The 24,926-nt window shown below is 35.9% G+C and overlaps 1 protein-coding gene across 26 annotated transcripts in view; it reads right to left on the bottom strand.

Moving 5' to 3' along the window:
* CAMK2D (calcium/calmodulin dependent protein kinase II delta) overlaps positions 1-24,926 on the bottom strand; it is a 337,844-nt gene that overhangs the window by 46,583 nt on the left and 266,335 nt on the right. For all 26 annotated transcript variants that reach the window (XM_059170069.1, XM_059170007.1, XM_059170077.1 and 23 more), the window contains exons 8-12: positions 23,719-23,802; positions 7,403-7,497; positions 4,797-4,919; positions 3,903-3,986; positions 3,404-3,446 (exon numbers count right to left, since the gene is read on the bottom strand). In XM_059170069.1, the coding sequence (XP_059026052.1) occupies positions 3,404-3,446; positions 3,903-3,986; positions 4,797-4,919; positions 7,403-7,497; positions 23,719-23,802 (429 nt within the window). The remainder of the gene's footprint in view (positions 1-3,403; positions 3,447-3,902; positions 3,987-4,796; positions 4,920-7,402; positions 7,498-23,718; positions 23,803-24,926) is intronic.

Here is a 24,926-nt window from a genome sequence, read left to right as displayed (position 1 = left end):
AATTTAGCACTAAATTCTTATTTAGTTCATTGCATATAATTGAACACTTTGCCAGTTATGTTACTGGACTTTATTCCACTGTTGGTTGCGAAAAGGATACTGGAACTTTAACTGGACTATGCTTTTGTAATCCAGAAAGTTGCTTTCAGTCTTCAGACATTAGCTGACAGATTGTATTACATGTTCATTCATACCACAAGTATGGTGACCATGTCAGTTCTGCCACTTAAGCCCCTCTTTCTAAAGGTTTGAAATTTATTTGTGAAAATTTGCTTTGACTAAATAACACCCTTTTAAAATATATGAATTTGAAATCAGAGCTTTCATTTTTACAAAAATTGATATTAATTGTATTTAAAATAAGAGGGATATTATTGGTCAAGAGCAAATTTTTAAACAGCATAGGACCTTTAAAAAAAAAAAGGCACAATGTCTTCCTTTATACTTCAAAATCAGAATATAAGGCTTTCATAAGCAAAAGCCTTTTACACAAAAAAATTAAAAATAGTAAAATTTGAGGTAAGATATAAAACAAAACACAATCTTCCACTAAATTAAAGAACCGCTGAAGTATATGGTCTCATATGAAACTTCAATTTCTCCAAGCACAGCTTTTAGCATTCTTTCTGTTACTGAGCTTCTTGAGTATATCAGAAGGTGAAGTCATCTTTTAAAAAAAAATACTTAATGAATGGGTACATTCATACACAGTGAACAGATTATGTAAATGCTAATGACAATTAGTACAAGTGTAGAACACTTATGAATATGCAGGACAAAGTATACACCTGTTTCCATTTAATGTTTTATATATATGTGTATGTATAAAATATATATATTATATATATGTATGTTTATAATTACTTAGTGTATCAGTATAGACTTTGGCATCTGAAATGGAAATACCTAGCTATAATAGAACTGCATGAACATGTAATTTCCTGACATCCATTTGATTTGGGATATTATTTTGATATCACTTTGGTATAATTTTAAATTTATTTAAAATACAAAAATGTTAATTATATTTAGTCCTTAGCAACAAAGCTACTAATTTATTATTAATTGACATTGTAAGAATAGTTGCCTTAGCTATAATACCATTTGCCTAGAGTTAAAAAGCAATATTAAGTAAATCCTGTGGCAGTTAATAGGTTAGAAAGCAAACTCAGAATAGTTGAAATTGCAATAGCAAGCAAAGAGAAGACAATGATTCAGGGTAAGCAGGGATTTGGCCTGGGAGATGCAAAAATGTCCCTTTTGGTTACTATTCACCTTACCTCACAAGAAATACATTCCACATAAAGGGAGAAAAGAAAAAAAAATAAAAACAACTTTATAACCATATACTTATGGACAAATTACTATAAAGAGCATGTTTCCTAATGAAACAGAATGAACAAAATACTCAAAACTAAAATGCAGTATCAAGTACAAGATGTTGTAACTCAGTCCAAAGTTATTCAGTTGGTTTTGAAGTGATGGATTAAAAAAAAAGTTTGCCTTTCATGTTAAGACATCAGAAACAATATAAAATTCACACATTAGTCATGAGTTTTTAGTTTACACAATGATGAAAAGGAAAATGTGATGTACACAGAAAGCTTCTATACATGAGTGTTTTATATATTTAAGAAGGCCCAATTTATGCCTAAGAGTGTATTTAAGACTTTAACAAAATACAAAATATTAAAGATTTTTTCAGGTTAGTTTATCTTTAACAAAATATGTTAATCATCCTATCTTTTATTAATTCACTAATTTTTGGGCCACAATGAAATATTTATTTGAATATAGTATATATTAGTTAATATTTAATGAGATGATATTGAACTCACCCATATAAATGTCAACTATATTAATCAACTGTTCATAAAACAGGTAACTTGACAAAGGCAGTAACAACGTTTTATTACACCAAACAAACTGGACAAAATACATACATCTGACTAACACAGTTCCTCAGTTTGTAGCATTACTCATTGTATTCTCATCTTTGTTGCTGTTTAACAGGTCACTGGAAGCCTTTGGAAAGCCTCCTATAGTTTCACATTATATATAACTAAATATAATGGGGGGTAAAAGCTGACCATTTAATATAGTCAGGAACAGTAATGAAAAATAGGTTGAGAAGGTTAAAGAATATCTGATAAGGTTATGGATTATCACCTGATAGCACTATAATACTCAGGAGTTAAATATGTACAGGGAGAAATCACTGAAGAATAGTTAGATAATTTGATGTCTCATATCTCTCTTATATAAATAGTAAGCAAAGTAAAGTGGTAGTATTTTTGGCAAATTTTTTGATAATCCTTCCATGTCTCAACAGGCACTTCACCAAATGCAGCTTTCTTGATGTTTCAGTTCCTCTCCATACATAAGACTAATTAGCATTTACCAAAATTTGATTTTTGGAAACATGGTCCTTTGTGATAATCTATTGAAGAAAGGGGTTCCAAAATTCAAGTAATTTCTGGACATATTTATGTCCATTTTAGAAAGTCCACTCCTATAATAAAGAAATGGCTTAGCTTCTTTTATTTAAAAAATTATTTTTAGCATGAAATCATTTATTTATTTAAACTTTATTTCTTTTCAGTGTTCCAGAATTTATTGTTTATGCACCACACCCAGTGCTCCATGCAATACATACCCTTCATAGTACCCACCACCAGGCTCACCCAACCCCCCACCCCCCTCTTCCAAAACCCTCAGTTTGTTTCTCTGAGTCCACAGTCTCTCACAGTTTGTCTCCCCCTCCAATTTCCCCCAACTCACTTCTCTACCATGGAATCATTTTGAGGAACATTTATTATCCTGTGATACTACTGTGAGGTAGGGCCCTCTGTCAATTCTTGAGTTTAGATAACTTTGAAATATGCAACCATTCTTATAGTGTGCCAAGATACAACTGTACTTTTGAAAGAACTTGGGCCTAAGAGAACTGGGTAGAGAACTGGATTCCTATGAGATTCCTATGAGAACTGGATTCCCTATGAGAATGAGACAAACAAAAAAATTTTATTTATAGCTATTAGTTGATGTAATATCAATGAACTAATTCTAGGTTTGAAATGTTGAGTTTTAAAAGCAGGAAGTACATATTTCAACTTGTGTGTACCCCAGCTAGGATGACAGGTGGGTTTCACAGGCTGCATGGCACTGACCAGGGGAGGGACTGCTTGAGAGCTCTCATGAAGAGTGCAGTCACATGCCTAATGTCTCTGTGGAGATAGTACCCAGATGGATTCCTAATGACAGGCACTGTGTGGAAAGAATCCATGCCATATATTTGCTATCCCTAAACAACAGTGTTTTTCTATTACTAGGTTTTTCTTTAATTCTAAGATGATTACTAAAGAAGAGAGCAGTGAATAAGGAGAATTCTTAATACATGTACCTGAAAAATTCCTTGTAGCCAGCATAGTTGTCAAGATGGCACCCTGTCAGAAAAATAAAGAATATGAAATTAATATTGCTTAAGCCAATCTTTGTCCTGATAAGTAAACAGTCTTTGATAACATATCTTCTCCTAGCCTTCCTTTCAGCTGGGAGATTTTTATTTGTCTGTTTTTGGTTTTTGTTTCCTGAGAGCAGCAGGTTTATATCTTACATAATGCTGGGGCTGCCCTCATGTGTGTGGCCAGATTCCAATTTCCAAGTTGTACAGTTGTTTTTCCTCCGAAGGGAAGAACCACAGCACACACTGCACAGAGATTCTAACTCTTCACTGCAGACTTAACTTCCAATGTGCTATTCCATTTTCTGAAGAGCCAGAAGAAGAGGGACTACTGAGGTCTTCACATTTAAAAGTCTTGCTGAAAAGTTGTTTTCTCATAGAGAATCTCTTTTCTCACTCTGCCAAGTCTACCTCCCCACAAAAATGTAGAATTACTTACCTTTAGCTTTCTTCTAGCATTAAATTTCTTCAAGCAGTCTACAGTCTCCTGTCTGTGCATCATGGAAGCAACAGTAGAACGTTGCTGGAAGAGGAAGAAAGGAAACTTAGGATATTGAAAACATACTAAGTATTACATTATCTCAACTTCATCAAATCTGCATTAATGGTGCCTGAACCCATATGATGAACTTGTGATAATTTACTTGCAAAAAAAGTTCCCTAATAATGGATGACTAGTTTTGCCAAGACTATTTTTGCAACATTTATCTATAAAAAGTATAGAAATGAGTATCAATAGTTCCCCAAATCACCTTTATTTCAATGTCTTTAATTATATTTATATTGGACTGTCTTTCATTTACTTAGGACCATATTTACTGCCCTAACATTTGACACTTCACCCTAGAAATGTACTGAAATCTCTACATTTCTTCCAAATTTCAGTTTTCCTTAGCACATTTAAAGTATATTCAGGCTACTATGGCCACTCTTTCTAACTTTACTACAAGCTTCTAAACCTTATTTTTTCCCCACTAAAGCTGTTTAATGATAAATAATTGAACTTTGTCTAATATTCTCTACTGGGGTATAGTTAATCTTGGTGTCATTTCCTTGCCCTCTGTTCATGAGTATTATCAATAACTGGTAGGAGAAATACTCATTCCTTGTATTATTGTAGGCAATATTCATCAATCTATGTAAATTAGATTTTGTTATCCCAAACAGCAATCATCATTACAAATTTATTTTCTTAAACACCTTGAGTGAAATATTCATTCATTTTTAGTCTCATCTTTTTCCTGCAAAAATTATTTTAAACCCATGAAAACAATTTTAAAGAGGAATTTATTTTTAATTTTTCTCCTAAGGTCTTTACAGAATTGTCACTTACACAGATCCATGGATGTTTCAGTGCCTCTGAGGCTGTGATACGCTTGGCAGGGTTGATAGTAAGCATTTTATTGATTAGGTCTTTGGCTTCAGGAGTCACTGTGTCCCACTCTGGTGATGGAAACTTAAAAAATACAAATTTATAAAGAGATCAAAAAATAGATACACTCTGTCAAACAGGGAAGAACCAAGCAAACTAATCATTTCCTTAAGTAGTGAATTTCTTCATACATTAACTTTTTGTAGAAGTTATATTTTATCTGCAGATAGATAATCTGATATATAGCAGTATATATCCCCTCTATCTCTATTTACATAAAGAAAAATAACCAATAAGAGCTAAGTATCTATTCTAAATTGCGTATTATACCTAGTAAATACACTTTAAAATTTAGAAAAATAAACTTAAGAATCTTCTAGTCCTCTCAAGGCATCCTTATTTGGTTTGAAAATAAAATTTTATGCAATCTTATAATTATTTGCAAACATCAATAAAGCTGACAGGCTGTCACATGTACTGATGTCATCATGCTATTACACCAAGATTCAAAAAAAGGTATTACAAAAAAAAATAAGGTATTACATACTTTCATAACTCATGAGCAGGAATAGTAGAGATAATAACACAGCTTCCATTACCTATGCCCAAACTGACCTACTACTTGTGGCTATTTGTAATACAGTACTGGAAGAAATTTCAGACTACAAGAACCTTAGCAGGACTCCATTTTAACATCTCAGAAAGGTTAATCTGCCTGATTACAAATTTCATCAAAAAAGCAAAGTTCTTAAAAGGAACCAGTATTCATAACTTCTCTTAGTAATCCATCTGTGTATGAATAACTATACAATAAAACTATTTATTCTAAGTTTCTTCATTTAAAATTTGTGTTGATAAAAATGCAACCTTTTTTTCACATAACTTATTAGTAGAAATACTATTCTTGATAGGTTCAGAAAAATTTACATCACATTAGTTTCTAAGCAACAGACAGAATATCAGGTCCTTTTCTCAGTTCATGAATTTCTATAGATAATCTTGGAACAAATGCCACTGTCACTGTATCATGGACTTTAGTTCACTTTTAGTAGTTATAAAATGGGTACTTTGTGACCCACTGGCAAAATGAAATAAGAAATGATAGTGACTCTTTCATACTTCAAATTTTACCAGTTTAAAAACTGTCATTTTAATTCCAAATATTATTATGGGCAACTGTAAAAACTTGTTAATGATTAGGAGCTACTGAAGAAATATTCAAGGCTGCTCCTTCATGGTGTACAGATCTTCCGACAGCAAATTGGGAGCTGGTTCAGCCTGAATAAAGGTGCGCCTTTTTCTCATTTTTTAAATTTTAACAAAGTCCCTCCTTCACGTTGATCAAACAGTGCATTTGTATAGCTGTATCTTCCCAGGGGGGGAGCCTAGTTGTAGTCTGTAAAAATGATGAATGTGCTAGCTATGGCCACATAAATCATAATGTGGTCCAATTATTAGTCTGACTAGAATGGAATGCTTCAAAATTAAAAGAATATACATTTTAAATTCTTGCAATACACACATCCATATGTAGAACATTTATTTTTTTTATTGTGTTATGTTAGTCACCATACAGTACGTCATTAGTTTTTGATGTAGTGTTCCAAGATTCATTGTTTACATATAACACTCAGTGCTCCATGCAATACAGAAATGACATGCTGAGTTCATGAGGCCTGATACAATATAATACAGATTTTTTAAAAACTCCTTTCACTTCCACATTGAGCTTTTAACTTGGGCACAGCAAGATAGACCAATAATGCCTATTTCTTTTAGTAACCCCACTTAATAATAAATGGAAAGCATCTCCAGACTTTGAACTCTAATTTTCAGAGGGCTGACTACGTGAGGTATACTCAGAGGTAGTGGTAAATTATATTTACAGATATATTTGTCAAAGGAGAGAAAATTGTATCAATGAAGTTAAGCCATAAAGAGAAAATTGATAAGGCCTTACTTTTTAGATTTAGGACTTAATTCATATTCATACTTTTAAATATTCTTAACTGTAAATTAAATGTATTAGAATGGTGATTTTCAAACATTTTAAAATTACAAAACCCATTTTTCAAATGAAAGCTTGCACAGAAGCCCATTATAGAAACAGGGCAAAAAAAGTCAAGCTAATGCAATGGAACAATGTTCTATTTGATACATGGATCACTGCAAAGTACTACTGATATACTATTTAAAATTATGTAATAAAAATTTGGGAATATAATTCAATTTAACAAGTAGTAATCATTTCTAAAACAAAAATGTTTTAATTTTTCTATGTTTTAAAATGCACTCAGATCCCAAAATTTTTACAAACAAGGTCCTCTTCCTTAGAGACTTCCAACTGTATTTCTTTCCATCCTAAGAGATAGTGAACTAAAAGGAAATATAAACTGAATACATATGCTACATTCCTTACTCTTTATCTCCCTTTCCCTAGGGGAGAGAAAAAAAGTAAGAGGAACAGTTGAAAATTATAGTTAAACCTGTAATGAAAAAATCTGGTTCTTGGTCAAAAGACAAAACACAAACACTCATCTACAGTTCTATGAACATTTATTACATACATCATAAGCTCCAGCCTTAATCTGCTGATACAGTCTGTGTTGATCTTCATCCCAGAAGGGTGGATATCCCACCAGGAGGATATAGAGAATGACACCTGGACAGAATGAGCATATTAACATAATGTTTAATCATTCAGGCAACAATAAGTTAAATGTGGCAGATTCACAATGACACTAAGCCACACCCATCCAAAGAGAGGAAACACGGTATTTGAAAAACTTTCCAAAGACATTCTTTGATTTAATCTGAAGCATTCGGTGGAGGGTGAATACTCCTGTTCTTATGCTCAAGAACTCTCATAATATGTGGCAGTTTGAAACATAAACCAAAGAACTCTATGTACACTTGAAAAGAATGTGCTCTTCAGTTGCTTTTGGATGGGAAATTACATATATTTCTGTTATGTGCATCTGGCCTAATGGGTCCTACTATCTAATTTCCTTATTAACTTAAGGACCAAATAATCCTGAAGAGGCATAGCAGGTCAATACCTAAAGATGAAACTCACCTGTCATCGGGATGACATATTCTTTGTGTCCCTGAACAAGACTTGCTTTGTGGCCTAACATATGATCTTTCCTGGAAAGGTTACATGTGCATTCAAGAAGAATGTGTATTCTATTGCTTTTGGAGGGAATATTCTGTAATTATCTGTTAAGTTCATCCAGTCTAACATGTTTAAGGTGAATATTTCCGTACTGATTTTCAGTCTGGATGATCTATTCATTGATGTAAATGGGGTATTAAAAACCTCTACTACTACTGTAATGCTATCTATTTCTCCCTTTAAGGTCTGTTAAAATTTATTTATTTAGATGCTCCTATATTGGGTACATAAATATATACAAATGTTATATCCTCTTGTTGGATTGACCTCTTTATCATTAAGTAATGCTAATTTTTGTATCTTATTACAGCCTTCATTTTAAAGCCTGTTTTGTCTGATACAAGTATAGTTACTCCAGCTTTCTTTAGGTTTCCATTTGCTGAAATAGTTTTTTCCATCCCTTCACTTTAAGTTTATGTGTCCTTAGATCTGAAGTGAGTGTTTTATAGGCAGTGTAAATTTATTTTTTTAATTTTTTTTCCCAATCCAAACAACCACTCTATGTCTTTTGATTGGAGAATTTAGTCCATGTGCATTTAAAGTAATTATTGATAGGTATGTATTTTTGTCATTTTGTTAATTGTTTTTGTAGTTCTTGCTGTTCCTTTCTTCTCTTGCTCTCTTCTTTTGTGGTTTGATGACTTTTCCTTGTGGTATACTTATAACCCTTTCTCTTTTTCTCTTCCGTGTATATTATAGGTTTTCACCTGTGGTTATCAGGAGGTTTAACATATAACAAGTTATAATAATAATAGTCTACTTTTAAGTTGATAACTTAAGTTTGGTCCTATTCTAAAGCTTACATTTTTACTCTTCCCTGTCCCACACTTTGTTTTTGATGTCACATTTTACTTCTACATCCTTTAGCTAGTTATCATGATCATAGAATTTTTACTACTTTTGTCTTTTAACCCATATAATTTATAATTGATTAATCCAGTACCTCTACCATGTATTTACCTTTCCAGCGAGATTTATTCTTCCATATGTCTTCTTGTCACCAATTAGTAACCTCTCTTTTCAGCTTAAAGAAATCCCTTTAAAGTTTCTTGTAAGGCTGGTTTAGTTTGATGAACTTCTTTAGTTTTTGTTATATGGAAAAACTCAAGATCTCTCCAATTTTGAATGACTTTGCTGGGTAGAATATTCTTAGTTGGAAGTTTTTTTTCCCTGTCAGCACCTTGAATGTATCATGCGACTCACTCTGGCCTACAAAGTTTCTGCTGAAACACTTATTTTGGGGGTTCCGTGGTACACAACTATTTGTTTTGTCTTATTGCTTTTACTATTTTCTTATCTTTAACTTCTGATATTTTAATTATAATGTGTCTTTATGTGGGTTGCTTTGATTTCATCTTATTTGGAAACCTCTAGACTTTGTGGATATGAATGTCTGTTTCCTTCCACACTTCCTTCCTTATCTTCCTTAAGGAAGTTTCTAGCCATTATTTCTTCAAACATGTTTTCTGCCTCTTTCTCTCCTCCTTGTGGGACCCCATAATGTAAATGTTGGTCTGCTTGATGTTGTCTCATAAGCCCCTTAAGTTATTTTCAATTTTTTTCTTTTCTTTTCTTTTTTTTTTTTTTTTTTTTTTTTGCTGCTGTGATTGGCTGAGTTCCACCAGAAGCTTGGATTCATGTTAACTGATCCTTCTACTTCATGCAATGTGTTCTTGAACCTCACTAGTATGTTTTTCACTTACTGTATTCTTTGGCTCTGTGATTTCTATTTGGTACTTTCTTTTATTTTCCATTTCCTTGCCGAAGTTCTCACTGTGTTCATCCATTATTTTCCCACATTTGATGAACATCTTTATTAGCATTACTTTGAGCTCTTTATTAGGTAAATTACTTATCAGCATTTTATTAAGGTTTTTTTTGATGAGGTTTTATTTTATTTTTCCATTTGGAATATATGCCTCTTTTTTTTTTTTTTTTCATTTTACTTCAAATGAAAAGTGTTGATCCCTAAAGTAGATAAAACAACAGCCTCTCTTTGTGTAGAAGATGAACCTTGTCTTTCAACTCTGCTCTCTCTCAAACCTTTATTATTATCCAAAAAGCCTACTATATTTTTATGAGCCCTCAGTAGGTGAGGATGTCCCAAGACCTGTCAGTGACTGAAAGAGAAGGAGCTCATTACCTAGATTCAGGCTGTATGGGAGCCAGAACCTCAGGTACCAGCTTTAAAAATTATGCAAATATGTCAGTCCTGTGGAATAAGCATAAGCCCCACTGACCAAGCAATTTGGCGGTCATCTCGGTGACAGTCACAAAAATTGAGGCTCCAGATGAATGTATCATCTCTTTTCTGAGAGATACTGGCAAGCTGGAACAAGGCAGAAGGAGAGTGCCAAGATGGTGTCTACAACCTACATTCCTAGAGAGTAGCTCTTAATCTGCTAGATGTGTACCAAACCTGAAGCCTGCTCCTCAGGCCAAAGTTCTAAGACAAGCCAAGAGGCCCCCTTCACAGAAAGACTGGAAGGAGGTAGGACTCAATTTGCTGTCTGTGCAGTATCCTGGGGTGGCAGCCAGCCAAGAATTCGGTCTCCAACTGCCAGTCCTGTGGGACCCAGGAATGCAAGTCTTCCTGATCAGCCAGGCAATCAAGGGGCATACCCTAGGGGGCAGATGCAAAAACAGGGCAGACGTAAAAACCAGGACATGAGCTGCATGCAAAGCTTCCCTCCAGGAGACACTGGCGCTCTGGAGTGTGGCAGAAGGACAGCATGAAGATAGTGGTGCTCTCTGACATCTCTGGAAAGGATTATAGTCATTCCTTAGATGTGTGTTTAACTAGAAACCTGCTGCTCAGGCTGCACAATGGTTTTTAGTTAATAGGCCCCCTTCACAGAAAGACCAAGCTCCTAGGCCTGTTGCCTCTTGTTGTACGGTGGGGCTGGTAGCTATTTAAGAACTATCTCTCCATCAATTACTGTCCTATGGGACCCACAAGTGGAAGGCCCACTGACCAACAAAGCTGGTAATGTGGAGGTGTCGCCTGGCAGCAGGTGCAAAAACCAAGGTGCCAGACATGGATATAAGCTCCCCTCTGGGTGATGCTGATAATTACAGTCTTATGAGATGAAGAATACAAAACCCCTTGGCCTCCAAAGCCAGGCAGTCAGGAGGCATCCCCTGGGCAGCAGCCACAAAGATCAGGGCACCAGACACATGTAAAATCTTCCTTCCTGGTGCTCTGGAGCACAGCAAAGGGAGAACATGGACACAGCACTTGCCAGTCTCCACCTCAGAGAATATTCCTAGGTTCCCAGATACTTGTGTTAAGTTAGATGCCTGCCCACAAGCTGATACTGTAACATAAGCAGGTCAACCTCCTTTACTTTATGTCTGGATACAATCAGTTTGCCTCTGAGCTGGGCCCTAGGGCAGATATGTCCAAGCATCCAGGCCCACTAAGAGCAGTCTTTCAGATCACCATACCCTTGTGCATCTGGGACATGAGTCTTCTTGATTTTCAAAATTAAATGTTTTTGGTGCTCATGTCTCAGGTGCATGTCCTAAAAGTTGAAGTGCTGGCTGTGGGGTATGAACCCTTTACTCCTCAAGGAGAAGGCCTGGGTTTTCAGTTTATTCCTCATTGTTGGTCATGGAACCATGGGCAGGGTTTATTGTGAGATTGTGTCCCAGCCTCTCCTATGAACATCAGTGTGGTTTTCTTTTGCCCGATGTACTCAGCCAGCTTTTAGTTGTTGTTGTTGTTGTTGTTTTTATTAAAGAAGAAATTTTTCCATATGAAGCTGCAGAGTCAGGATATCCATGGGGGGAGGTGAATTTTGGATCTTCTAACCTTGCCATCTTGAACCAATCCCCTTCTACTTTTGAAAAGTTTATTGACCTGCATGAGGTCTGTAGTTTCTGCCACCACTCTGACCTCTAATGTTTTGTTTGTTTGTTTTGATGTTTCCCTTAAACCATGGGAACAAAGTAAGACAGGTAAAACTTTGCCTGGCATGGCCCAAGATTCCTTTTTGTAAACCAGCATCGATCTCTAGGATTTCTTTATCTTTTCTTTGTTAGGGAGCTCTAGCCATGCTCTTGTCCATCAGACTTGACACATATTTATATCGTAGACAGTATGGCAGCTAAAATGGCTTTTAAAAGGTGGTTTAATCACCCTAGACTATGACAGCCTGTTTCAGGAAGTTCCATTTCAAAGCAGATTCTTAAATTTGTGTGAATCACAACCAGAGTAGAACAATTTAAGTAACAATATATTTAAACATTCTTAAATAAAAAACTTAAAAAGCTTTAAAATCAAAACTGAAAAGTATTTTATAGTGGAGTTAAAAAGGAAAAAAAGACCATGAAAAAAAATTTCAATATATTGCTACCTTATCTTCACAACATAAAAAAAATATTTTTTCTATATTTCACCACATTATAAACTTAGTGTACATTAACTGAAATTTATTTTTATATTATTTTACTATCAGATGTAACAGATGCATCTAATGATAAGGATGATGATAAGTGTCTGTGTTTGTGTTCCTAGGACACAGGTAGAAGAAAGGCTATATCTAAGTAGTTTTATCCCTCAGCTATGGGTTAGGGGGTAAAGAAGAAAATTAGCTTTGTAATGGGAATAGCCTACATTAATTTTTTTATTAACATAAAATGTATTATTAGCCCTAGTGGTAAAGGTCTGTGAATCGCCAGGCTTACACATTTCACAGCACTCACCACAGCATATACCCTCCCCAGTGTCCATAATCCAACAACCCTCTCCATACTCCCCCTCCCCCAGAAACCCTCAGTTTGTTTTGTGAGATTACAAGTCTCTTATGATTTGTTTCTCTCCCAACCCCATCTTGTTTCATTTTTTCCTTCCCCACCCCCCCCAAACTCCCCACTTTGCCTCTCAAATTCCTCAATCAGGGAGGTCATATGATAAATGTCTTTCTCTGATTGACTTACGTTGCTCAGCATAATACCCTCCAGTTCCATCCATTTTGTGGCAAATGACCAGTATTCATTTGATGGCTACATAGTATTCCATTGTATGTATGTGTGTGTACACACACACACACACACATATCACATCTTCTTTATCCATTTTTCTGTTGATGGACATCTAGGTTCTTTCCATAGTTTGACTATTGTGGACATTGCTGCTATGAACATTCAGGTGCATGCGCTCCTTTGGATCACTATATTTGTATCTATAGGGTAAATATCCGGTAGTGCAGTTGATGGGTCTTAGGGTAGCTCTATTTTCAACTTTTTGAGGAACCTCCATGCTGTTTTCCAGAGCGGTTGCACCAGCTTGCATTCCCACCAACAGTGCTGGAGGGGTCCCCTTTCTCCGCAATCTCGCCAGCATCCGTCATTTCCTGACTTGTTAATTTCAGCCATTCTGACTGGTGTGAGGTGGTAACTCATTGTGGTTTTGATTTGTATTTCCCTGATGCTAAGTGATGTGGAGCACTTTTACATGTGTCTATTGGCCATCTGGATGTCTTCTCTGCAGAGATGTCTGTTCATATCCTCTGCCCATTTCTTGATTGGGTTATTTGTTCTCTGGGTGTTGAGTTTGATAAGTTCTTTATAGATGTTGGATATTAGCCCTTTATCTGATACGTTGTTTGCAAATATCTTCTCCCATTCTGTCTGTTGTCTTTTGGTTTTGTTGACTGTTTCCTTTGCTGTGCAAAAGCTTTTGATCTTGATGAAGTCCCAATAGTTCATTTTTGCCCTTGCTTCCCTTGCCTTTGGTGATGTGTCTAGGGAGAAGTTGATGCAGCTAAGGTAGAAGAGGTTGCTACCTGTGTTCTCCTCAAGGACTTTGATGGATTCCTTTCTCACATTGAGGTCCTTCATCCATTTTTTAGTGTATTTTTGTGTGTGGTGTACGGAATCGGTCCAGTTTCATTTTTCTACATGTGCTGTCCAATTTTCCCAATACCATTTGTTGAAGAAACTGTCTTTTTTCCATTGGACATTCTTTCCTGCTTTGTCAAAGATTAGTTGACCATAGAGTTGAGGGTCTATTACTGGGCTCTCTATTCTGTTCAATCGATCTTTGTGTCTATTTTTATGCCAGTACTATACTGTCTTGATGATGACAGCTTTGTAAGAGAGCTTTAAGTCTGGAATTGTGATGCTACCAACTTTGGCTTTCCTTTTCAACATTCCTCTGGCTATTCAAGGTCTTTTCTAGTTCCATATAAATTTTAGGCTTATTTGTTCCATTTCTTTGAAAAAAATTTTGATGGGGATTGCATTAAACATGTAGATTGCTTTCGGTAGCATAGACATTTTCACAATATTTCATCTTCCAATCCATGAGCATGGAACATTTTTCCATTTCTTTGTGTCTTTCTCAATTTCTTTCATGAGTACTTTATAGTTTTCTGAGTTCAGATTCTTTGCCTCTTTGGTTAGGTTTATTCCTTGGTATCTTATGGTTTTGCGTGCAACTGTAAATGGGACTGACTCCTTAATTTCTCTTTCTTCTATCTTATTGTTGGTGTATAGAAATGTATCTGATTTCTGTGCATTGATTTTATATCCTGACAGTTTACTGAATTCCTGTACAAGTTCTAGTGGATTTGGAGTGGAGTCTTTTGGCTTTTCCACATAAAGTATCATATCATCTGCAAAGAGTGATAGTTTTGACTTCTTCTTTGCTGATTTGGATGCCTTTAATTTCTTTTTGTTGTCTGATTGCTGAGGCTAGGCCTTCTAGTACTATGTTGAATAGCAGTAGTGATAATGGACATCCCAGCCATGTTCCTGATCTTAGCAGAAAAGCTCAGTTTTTCTCCATTGAGAATGATATTTGCAGTGGGTTTTTCATAGATGGCTTTGATGATATTGAGGTATGTACCCTCTATTCCTACACTTTGAAGAGTTTTGATCAGGAAAGGATGCTGTACTTTGTCAAATGCTTTTTCAGCATCTATTGAGAGTATCATATGGTTCTTGTTCTTTCTTTTATTAATGTATTATATCACATTGATTTGCAGATGTTGAACCAACCTTGAAGCCCAGGAATAAATCCCACTTGGTCGTGGTGAATAATCCTTTTTATGTACTGTTGGATCCCATTGGTTAGTATTTTGGTGAGAATTTTCACATCTGTGTTCATGAAGGATATTGGTCTGTAATTCTCCTTTTTTCTTTTTCTTTTTTTAAGATTTTATTTATTTGAGAGAGAGACCGTGAGAGAGAGCATGAGAGGTGAGAAGGTCAGAGGGAGAAGCAGACTCCCCATGGAGCTGGGAGCCTGATGCGGGACTCGGTTCTAGGACTCCAGGACCGTGACCTGAGCCTAGGCAGTTGCTTAACCAACTGAGCCACCCAGGCACCCTATAATTCTCCTTTTTGATGGGGTCTTTGTCTTGTTTGGGGATCAAGGTGATGCTGGCCTCATAAAATGAGTTTGGAAGTTTTCCTTCCATTTCTATTTTTTGGAACAGTTTCAGGAGAATAGGAATTAATTCTTCTTTAAATGCTTGGTAGAATTCCCCTGGGAAGCCATCTGGCCCTGGGCTCTTGTTTGTTGGGAGATTTTTGATGACTCCTTCAATCGCTTTACTGGTTATGGGTCTGTTCAGGTTTTCTATTTCTTCCTGGTTCAGTTTTGGTAGATTATACGTCTCTAGGAATGCATCCATTTCTTTCAGACTTTCAAATTTGCTGGTGTATAGTTGCTCATAATATGTTCTCATAATTGTATTTCTTTGGTGTTGGTTGTGATCTCTCCTCTTTCATTCATGATTTTATTTATTTGGGTCCTTTCTCTTTTCTTTTTGATAAGTCTGGCCAGGAGTTTATCAATCTTATTAATTCTTTTAAAGAACCAGCTCTACTGATTTGTTCTACTATTAGCCTACACTAATTTTTAATTAGACATTGTTCTAATAAACATCTGAGGTATGCTGTTATGTAATTATAAAACAGACTCCCATTGGAGTCATTTAGCATTCTGGTCATAGGCTGGGTTGCAAGCATGGCTTGCCTCTGAGGCTTTGTCTTTGTGTGTTATGTCTACAGCCCTGCTGGCCAACACTTGATACAGTCCATCTCTGTGAAGGGAAAGGCCCACTGATGACTGGTTCCTCAAGAACTGTCAGCCACTACATAGATAAATGCCCATAATTTAATTGTTTGATTGAGGAGTTTCTACCAAAAAAAAAAAAATCTGCTTTTACTAAAATAATTATACAAATAGAGACGATTTTAAAACAGGCCAAAAGTTTTAAGACAAAAACTACACAGGTATTATTAAGTAGACTGATGTTTAATTTCAGTGCCTATTTAAATAAACATTATTTTGTAAGCTTACTTTGATTTATCATTAGATTGGAGTCTTAGGTCTTCCTGAATTATATACTTTTGGAGTCCTATTTACTGAAAGTTTAGAATAATACGAGAGTCATGCTACAATATTAAGTTTTATTGTAGGTAACATTTTTCTGAGCAGCTACATGTGCTTTAGTGCATTACCTCATTTACTCCACATACAATGATGTGTAGTAGATAATGTTATTGTCCCAATTTTACAGATGAGGAAATGGAGTATGAGAGTTTGTGTGATTAAACTGTTTCAGCCACAAGTAGGCTTGACAAAATTATGTCTTAAAGGTTCCTTGCAGCTACTTTTTCTTCATCTATGAAATTTAACAGGAATGGTCATTTTAAGTTTTAAATTGTTTGTGTTTAATTGAGAGGCCTTGACTCTTACTGGTAAGATTTCAATTTGGTCCTGCCTTAAATGTTCCCTAGAGCCACTTTTTCCTTTAGCTAGGTACTTTAACTTGATTATTTTAAAGGTTTTATTGTCTGAGCGTCTTTGCCCCATTAGTAAGGGGCAATTTACTTTTTTCTTAATTTATAACTCTAATATTTTACCTTTTTTTAACCTTTTAATTTATATTTTACCTTTTAATTTTATTTAATATTTTACCTTTTAATTTATAACTCTAATATTTTACCTTTTTCTCCTAGGTCAGAGAAAAAAATTAAAAAAAAACCCTTTTTTAAATTTCCCTATAACTAAGGCAGCAAAATTTTATTTATTTATTTGTTAAAAATTTTTATTTAATTATTTGTCAGAAAGAGAGAGGGAGAGAGAGCACAGGTAGATAGAGTGGCAGAGGGAGAAGCAGGCTCCCTGCAGAACAAGGAGCCCAATGTGGGACTCGATCTCAGGACGCTGGGATCATGACCTGAGCCGAAGGCAGCCGCTTAACCAACTGAGCCACCCAAGAGTCCCAAGGCAGTGAAATTTTAAAGGCCAATTAAAATCTTCACTTTTATTTATTTATTTATTTATTTATTTTTGCAAGAACACTTCAGGGATGATGACATAACCTCTAAAGGTTGGATGTTTCTCATGACATTAGTGCCTTTGATGATCGCTACCTAGTAGTTCATTAGGGGTTCAAAATAATGACATCGTAATTCTATTATACCTTCCTTAGTCTGAGAACAAACTTATTTAAACAATTAATTCGTTATCCTGTCTTACAGGTTATATAGGAAAGATAGAGTAACAGATTTTTTTTTTTCCTTTTGCTAATCAGTTTTCGAAATGACACATAGCTTCCTCATTAACTATTCCCCTAATCCAAACATTAAGATTACTATTGTATTTTGATTATCATCATGAATGCAGAGATTTAAACTCATTTGATGTGTTTTAATCCATTACTGCTATTTTTCTCATTTATGCTCTAATTGTCCCATCATTAGCCAGAAGAAGCCTCTTCAAGCTGGGTCCTGAGTCCTGTTAATATCTAGGTAGAGATCATCAAAGGCCACTAACATCATGAGACACATTCAACTTTTGGAGGTTATATCATTCCTGAAGTGTTCTTGCCAGGAAAACAAAAAAGTCTGTGGCCTTTAACAGTTTTCTTTGTTATAACAAGGTACACCTGTATCATCTTGTGCTCCAGATCCATCCTTGCAATAAGCCACTTCTACAAGGAATCCTGGTTGCTTATAGTGGCAAACATTATGTAGAGACCAGTATCACGTACTCTATAGGAGTGCTCTGTGGGAACTGCAGGTTTTTTCAACAAACAGAAATAGGAAGGGAAGTAAGAAGAGGGAGAGAGAGAGAAGCAGGAACTACAAATCAAAAGAGATCTAAGAGATGAAAATAATAACAAAACTAAGGGATAAGAGAGCAAATCCTCCCCCCACTAGAAGATATTTGAAGGTTTTAAGTAGTTATTATTATATTAAATTTTGAAGTGTTGCGATCTTTGTCAGTCTTTTAAAAGAACTCCTTTAGAAGTAAACATTACAATGTGTATAGATGTATTGATATTATGTTTGGATTTGACTAAAATAATCTGGGGGATGAGGAATGAATAGGATGGTATAGATGAGATAAGATTAGCCATCAGTTCATTACATTATTCTATCAACTTTTGTACGCTTCAAAATTTCCAAAACAAAAAGTTTAAAAAACTATTTCGACATAGTCAGCTTCATGTAACATTTAAAAATGGAAGTTAAAATTAGTTTTAACTGTCATATATACATATTTGTGCTTGGGTGATGTTAGAGATATTTGATTAGTAAGAGGTGAGAAGCACTGATTACTGATTAGGTAGAAAGATTACATTATCAAGAACATTCAAAAATGATTTTAATAAAAGTTAGAGTTAGAAACATGATTAAACTTATAATCACATTAATGATTAAAGCATTCTAATGACTGCTCTGATGAAAGGAGAAAGAAAGAAGCAATGCTGAGAAACTCAGAGTTCCGTGGGAAGTTAATGGAACAATCTAACAAGACACCCACTTAACGCTCTTAGTCAATAAAGGGCATACTATGAGTGGAGTTTAAAAATGCATAATTAACTATATAAGGAATAGGTATGGGTCTCTTTTATGTTGTAATATCTTATGCAGAAAAAAATCACACAATTCAAATAGGAAATGTTTAATTAACTCTGACCTACAGGGCCAATGATCAGTAGAACAAAGATCTAGGCGTTCAATGTCAGTATGATAGAAAGTTATTTTCCAGATGATGGAAACTATACCATTTAATAGGGGTGGCAAACTGACATTTCTTTCAGCATCAGACAGAAATGAATGCCTGAGCCTGTACTGTGTATGCGGGCCAGGGGCACTGGTAGCCAGGGGAGAACACGTGTCCATTATCTGACAGGTATAGCTGCTATTTAAGGACAAAAGCACTTTGTTATTAGTTCTTTTGATTACTTTAGAGAAGCCAGAAACTGGTAGTTTTACAAAAATTCTCCTGATAATAAATATAAATATAAATAATAAATGTCAACACTTCCCAAAGTGAAAAGCCCACTAGTCTTGCCAACCTATCTGTAAACCACCTGTTTGCTACCTCTGCTATATTGTGCAAGAATCCTAAAATATGCTGCCCTAAAGAAATCTGCAACTACCTTGGGAAATGCTGTTCAATGTTGGTGTGCATGAGGATTACCTAGCAAGCCTGATGAAATGGAAATTCTTTGGCATCACCATAGAGAATCTTATTTAAGATTCATGAAAAGTCATGATCATTCTGTGATAGTTACTAATTCATTATCACTCATAACTGTTCTGAGTGATATCTAATTCAGAGAGAGACATAGTTAAGGCAAAGATGAGTGTGTGTGTGTGTGTGTGTGTGTGTGTGTGTGTGTGTTGGCTATGTTTATGTGGGCTTACATTTATTATTTTTTGAGCTAAGAGGTAGAAGAAAGTTTTATTAAAATCCATTGATTCAGGGACATCTATAAAGAACTTTTGCTCATTCCACTGGGGAATAATGGAAACAGCTATATATGCAAGAAAGCCATTAAAATCAATTTACTGTTATTAATGGTACAACACACAAGATATGTTCTTGCTTCATCAATGTCTATTATTTGGCCTAGTTGCTTTCAAAGACTGAGTACAGGTCAGATTACATTCCATGTGAGGTCTCAAAAGCAAGGTAATGCTGGTAAGTATTTGGAATTTCTTAGTACCAATATTTGCATATTTCTAATAAAGATAATGTACAGCCTTTTTTTAACCATTATACCAACAGTGTGCTTCACTCTGCTCTATGTCAACTGCTAAAAAGACAATCTGCTGTAGTGAGCATTCACAGCTTAATTCACAGAAGATGAGTTGCCATTCTGCTAAGTATCTTATTCTGCATTTCTTTTGTTATCTGGGCAGTGTCATTTCCTATCACACTACCCAATGTCTAGATTTGAAAAGAAGTCTTCAGTAGGCAAGAGCCAGTGCTGATGAAAGGCCAAAAGAGAGTTCCTCTCAAGATGTGCCATTACTTAAAATAATCTAATGATGTGTACATTACCTTGGTGGTTCTGTGAAGAAGGGTGGATTGTCTTAGAAATAAAGAGAATTTAATGTAACTTTCACGTTACTGGAGTCAAGTGAAAACACAATAAAATGGTAAAACAATATTCCAAACCCACTGCAATGTTCTAGGAATGTAAGAAAAAGAAGACTCTATTTTGATGTTCATGGAAGGGGGACCATTTCCCCCAAATATGTGATATTCGAATATCTAAGGCATTTCTGTAGTTACCTGTGTGATCCCAAATGCATTTCAAGGCACACAATTTTTAAAAAGTCACAATCTCTAAGGAAAATGAGAACTATTAGGAAATATATACTCTAAATGGAACATGGCTTGTCACGAAGGGAGTTGGCAGTTTGTAGAAAATTGTGGGAAGAAAGCAATGGTAAGAATAGAACTGAGCAAAGTGAGGGGATTCTGAGTGGCTGTCAGTTAAGCATCCAACTCTTGGCTTTGGTTCCGGTCAGATCTCAGGGTTGTAATCCCCACATCAGACTCAATGCAGAGTCTGCTTGAGATTCTCCCTCTCCCTCGCCTCTATCCCTGCTCTCTGTCTCTTTCCCTCTCTCTCTCTGAAATAAATAAATTAAATTTGGGGAAAAAAAAAAAAAAAGAACTGAGCAAAGTGAAAGGTGGCTCTTCCCATGGCAAAACTGAGGTTGAAATCTGGGAGATGCCCTATGGCTCTAAGCTTCTAGAGTCATCATGAGACCTGTATGTGTGTTCACATGTGCCATGTGCTATCTACTATTTCCTCACAGTTCTTAAGAAAGTTCTACAGCTCAAACAATAAGGAAGGAAGAAACTCTTTGCCCATCTTTTTTCCCTCTTCCAGCCAAGAGAGTTAGAGCTTCTACCCTATAAATTACCTCACATTTTACAGATGTGAAATCCTATTATAAAATGTACCATTATTTTAAAATGTTGGCTATACAAACAATGCACTCAAACAAAATATCCAAAAGCCAAGTATACTCAAATTTACCAAAGTAAAACAAAATTGAGCATAGTGTGTTTAATGAGTCTAGGGCAGTGAGTTGAAACTCTGATGATATGTCAGTTTTTAAAAATGCAACTGCCTGTACTCAGCTCAGACCCACTAAAGCAGAGAGCCCATGCAGGGGCTGGAGATATACATATATATCTATATCTATATCTATATCTATATCTATATCTATATCTATATCTATACTTATTCTGCTCCACAGAAGAAACACTAATACAAAATACCAGTTTTGGGGGGTTTCTTTTAAATAATCTTTTATTCTTCAGTACCAATAAAATTGATATATTATGAAAAAATGTTTCTAATGAAAGAATTAAATGAATGGTTTATTTGGAGTATTTGAATGAATGAAATATGATTCAGAAGCTGTGAAACTGGTCCACAATAACACATTTGGAGAATCAAAGGCATGCAAGAGAAGAACTGACACGAGAAGAAAGCAAATGAGGGAGGCAGACAGTTGGTATTCAGGTAACCAGGTGAAGTTCTAATATTTAATTGATGATCCAAACACTAATGCTGGATCATCTAATAAAATGTGCATCTCTCACATGGCTACTTATCAGTTATCTAGGAACTTCATTTTTAAAGAAATACTTTCTTACTTTCCATTTCCCACAAGGAAGCTGAGATACCAGGCCTACTTAAAATTGGTGCCAGGTCCTACAGCAAGAGCACTGAAGAGCTGGGTGAGGGTTCTCAACCCCTGCACATACTGCCTCCTGCCCCTGAAGCAGGTTGGCAGGAGGAGGAGAAAGAGGAAAAGAAGAAGGGTTGAAGAAAAAGGGAGACAGGAGGAGGCTAGAGGTGACCTTTGATGAAGGCAGCAAGGAAAGACTCTTGAGTGGCCTGCCTCAGCTACTGACTGGTCTCTACCACACGAACCCACTAGTGGTCAGGGTCTGAGCACAGCACACCAGCTACACTGCCCTCAGCTGTATGTATCCTTTGGAAAACCCATCTGTGTCTGCCTGCCTCTCAGCATGCTCTTTGCTGCTTTTCAGATTCATCAGTAAAGACAGATCTGTGATGAGATCGGTTGCAAGGGAAACATGTGAGTTATTTGCCATTAGCATTTAGATTGGGGCAAGGACATTCCGTGACAGTGCTCTAACCCAAAGGCATAGAGTTCATGCTTAGAAGATCTCAGATAGGGAAGAGGAAGTCAGAGCTTGGGGCACACCTACAGCTTTACCCTTTAATTTATCCAAACTTTTAGAGTAATAGTTGTTGGCATTTTAAATTTCTTTACAAACTATAAAATGTCTTTGTTTGAACCCCATACAATCAATCCCTGTGAGGGTAGTATTTTCCTGTTTTACAAGTGAAGAAACCAACTCTAAGATACTAGAGATAGGGTTTGTAGGTGTAAAGCAAAGACTTGAATGCAGGTGTTGTGACTCCTCCCGTAACTCCTTTCCTAGGCACTAAGCCTAGAGGCCCAATATGCATCCAGTTTAAGACTGCTAATAAGATAAAGCTGACAAATACAGGGTAGTTAGATATAGATTAGGGATAACTACGAAGTAGAGGTAATGAATTTATTATTATTTTTCCAGTAAAACCAAATCTAAAAAGTTACTTTCAGAATCAAAGTCTTTTCTTTTCTTTCCTTTTCTTTGTAAAACCAACTCATTGCAGGCTTACTGACAGACACCAAAGGCAACAAGGTCTGTCTGCAGCACATTAAAAACAATTTACAGACTTATAGTGATGATACAGTGTCAGGAACCTAGAGGACTAGTTTGTGTCGATAATCCCAGTTGAAAAATCTTTCAGAGCATCCTGTAGTATCCCCTTTATTTCAGTTTTTCACCTATTTGCTGTATATGTTAACCCACAGAAATTTCGTTGAAAAACTGTGGTGGGAATCCTCCACATTATTACATCTTGGAACCTGCACTTATTTGATTGGAGTTGGTTGCTAAAGGCCTAAATTAGAGTTCAGTCCATAGGACAGACCAGTGTCATTCTTATCCAAGATCCACTTTTTTCTCTTACTTCCTGCCAAACATGTGGTGCAAACATGGCATTTGTGGTAAGGGCTGCTTGAATGAGGTAGGACAATGGCAGCGTAAATGCACAGCAGCCCCTGGGGACGCTCTGTGTCCCTGGTCTCAAAGTGCTCCCTGACCCTGGAAGCACTAATATTGTCTGGGAACTTGAGAAAAAACACAGATGCTCCTACCCTAGACCTACTCAGTACAAAGTACTAATCTGTGCTTTAGCCAGCCCTCCACGTGACTTGTTGTAGGCTGAGGTTTGAGAAATACTGCTCTAAGTTGGTCACAAGAGAGCATTAACTTCATATTTGAAAAATACTATTTGCAACTATACTGGTGTATTTCAAAATTTGCATGGAAATATGATTCCTTACCGCATGCCCACATATCCACTGGCTTTCCATAAGGATCTTTACGTAAAACTTCTGGAGAAAGATATCCAGGTGTGCCAGCAAAACCTAGGGAAAATGGAAGTTAATGAGTCAAAGCTGACTGGACAAAACCAATGTGAAACAGGAAACAAAGGAGGGAAACATTTTGAGACTTTTAAATAGGATGATTTGTTTGCCAAAGTAAAATGAGGCCTAAAATAATATACAATAGTTTCTCTCGATAGCAGTATCAACACTCATCTGCTTTGTAGCTTATTAGGAAAAAAAAATGCATTTTTCCCCAGATAAGGGGAAGGCTACTCTATTGTGCTATATAGTCAGCTCATATACTTAAGTCTATTTGGTTAGCAGTTCTTATTCTCACTTATTTATGCAGGATTTGAAACTAAACCTGTGAAGGGGATCAGAACACACCACCCCAAAATACACCACTGTGGTATACTGATTATTTTTAGCTGAAGTCAACTGAGAATCAGTAGATGTATGACAGGCTTTTTAATCTCCTTTCTACCTAAAAGTAGGGCATACATTTCTTGTGAAAAGGTGCCCTCACTGTACAGGAAGAGGAGAACATTCCTGGAATGGGAGCTGGTGCCAAGATGGATATGTGCAAACCAACCTTACTAAAAGAACTTTAATCTTCCATTAGTTTCCCTATGTGTTTCCTCATTATTTCCCCCACAATTTAATATCCCGAGTCAAAACCCCTTTTTCCTTTGTCTTATCAAATCTCCACAATTTATCACTCTTCATTAAAATGGGATATATGTCCCTTGGTCTGGCCTTTCTTTAAGGTCTTCATTTATTTTCTAGAAAGGCCTCCGTGTGTACGTAAAAGTTAAAATATTAACATCAAAAAAAATTGTATGCTTTCCTCCTGTTCATCAGTCTTTTGTCAGTTAGATTCACAACCTTGAGCCACAGACCTAAGAGGGGAGAGAAAAAGTCCTTCCTCCCTTATACCTGACAAGAAATAGGGAGAAATTTGAAGACAGGATTAGAACTCTGCAAGAGATTATAGTTTTCATGATACCGACATAATTTTATTATGAGAAGCATTCACCTACAAAACAAAAGAACAAAAAAGATAGATCCTAAGTAAGTATTTTTGAAAGTTGAGTAGTCTATATGGTGGGGATGGGGCTGAGAGTAATCGAAGAATTCACCATAAGTCCTAAATATATCAAAGA

Source organism: Mustela lutreola, chromosome 1, assembly GCF_030435805.1.
Source record: "Mustela lutreola isolate mMusLut2 chromosome 1, mMusLut2.pri, whole genome shotgun sequence".
NCBI lineage: Eukaryota > Metazoa > Chordata > Mammalia > Carnivora > Mustelidae > Mustela > Mustela lutreola.
Note: the sequence above shows the minus strand (reverse complement) of the source record. Positions and strands in the feature narration are given on the sequence as shown.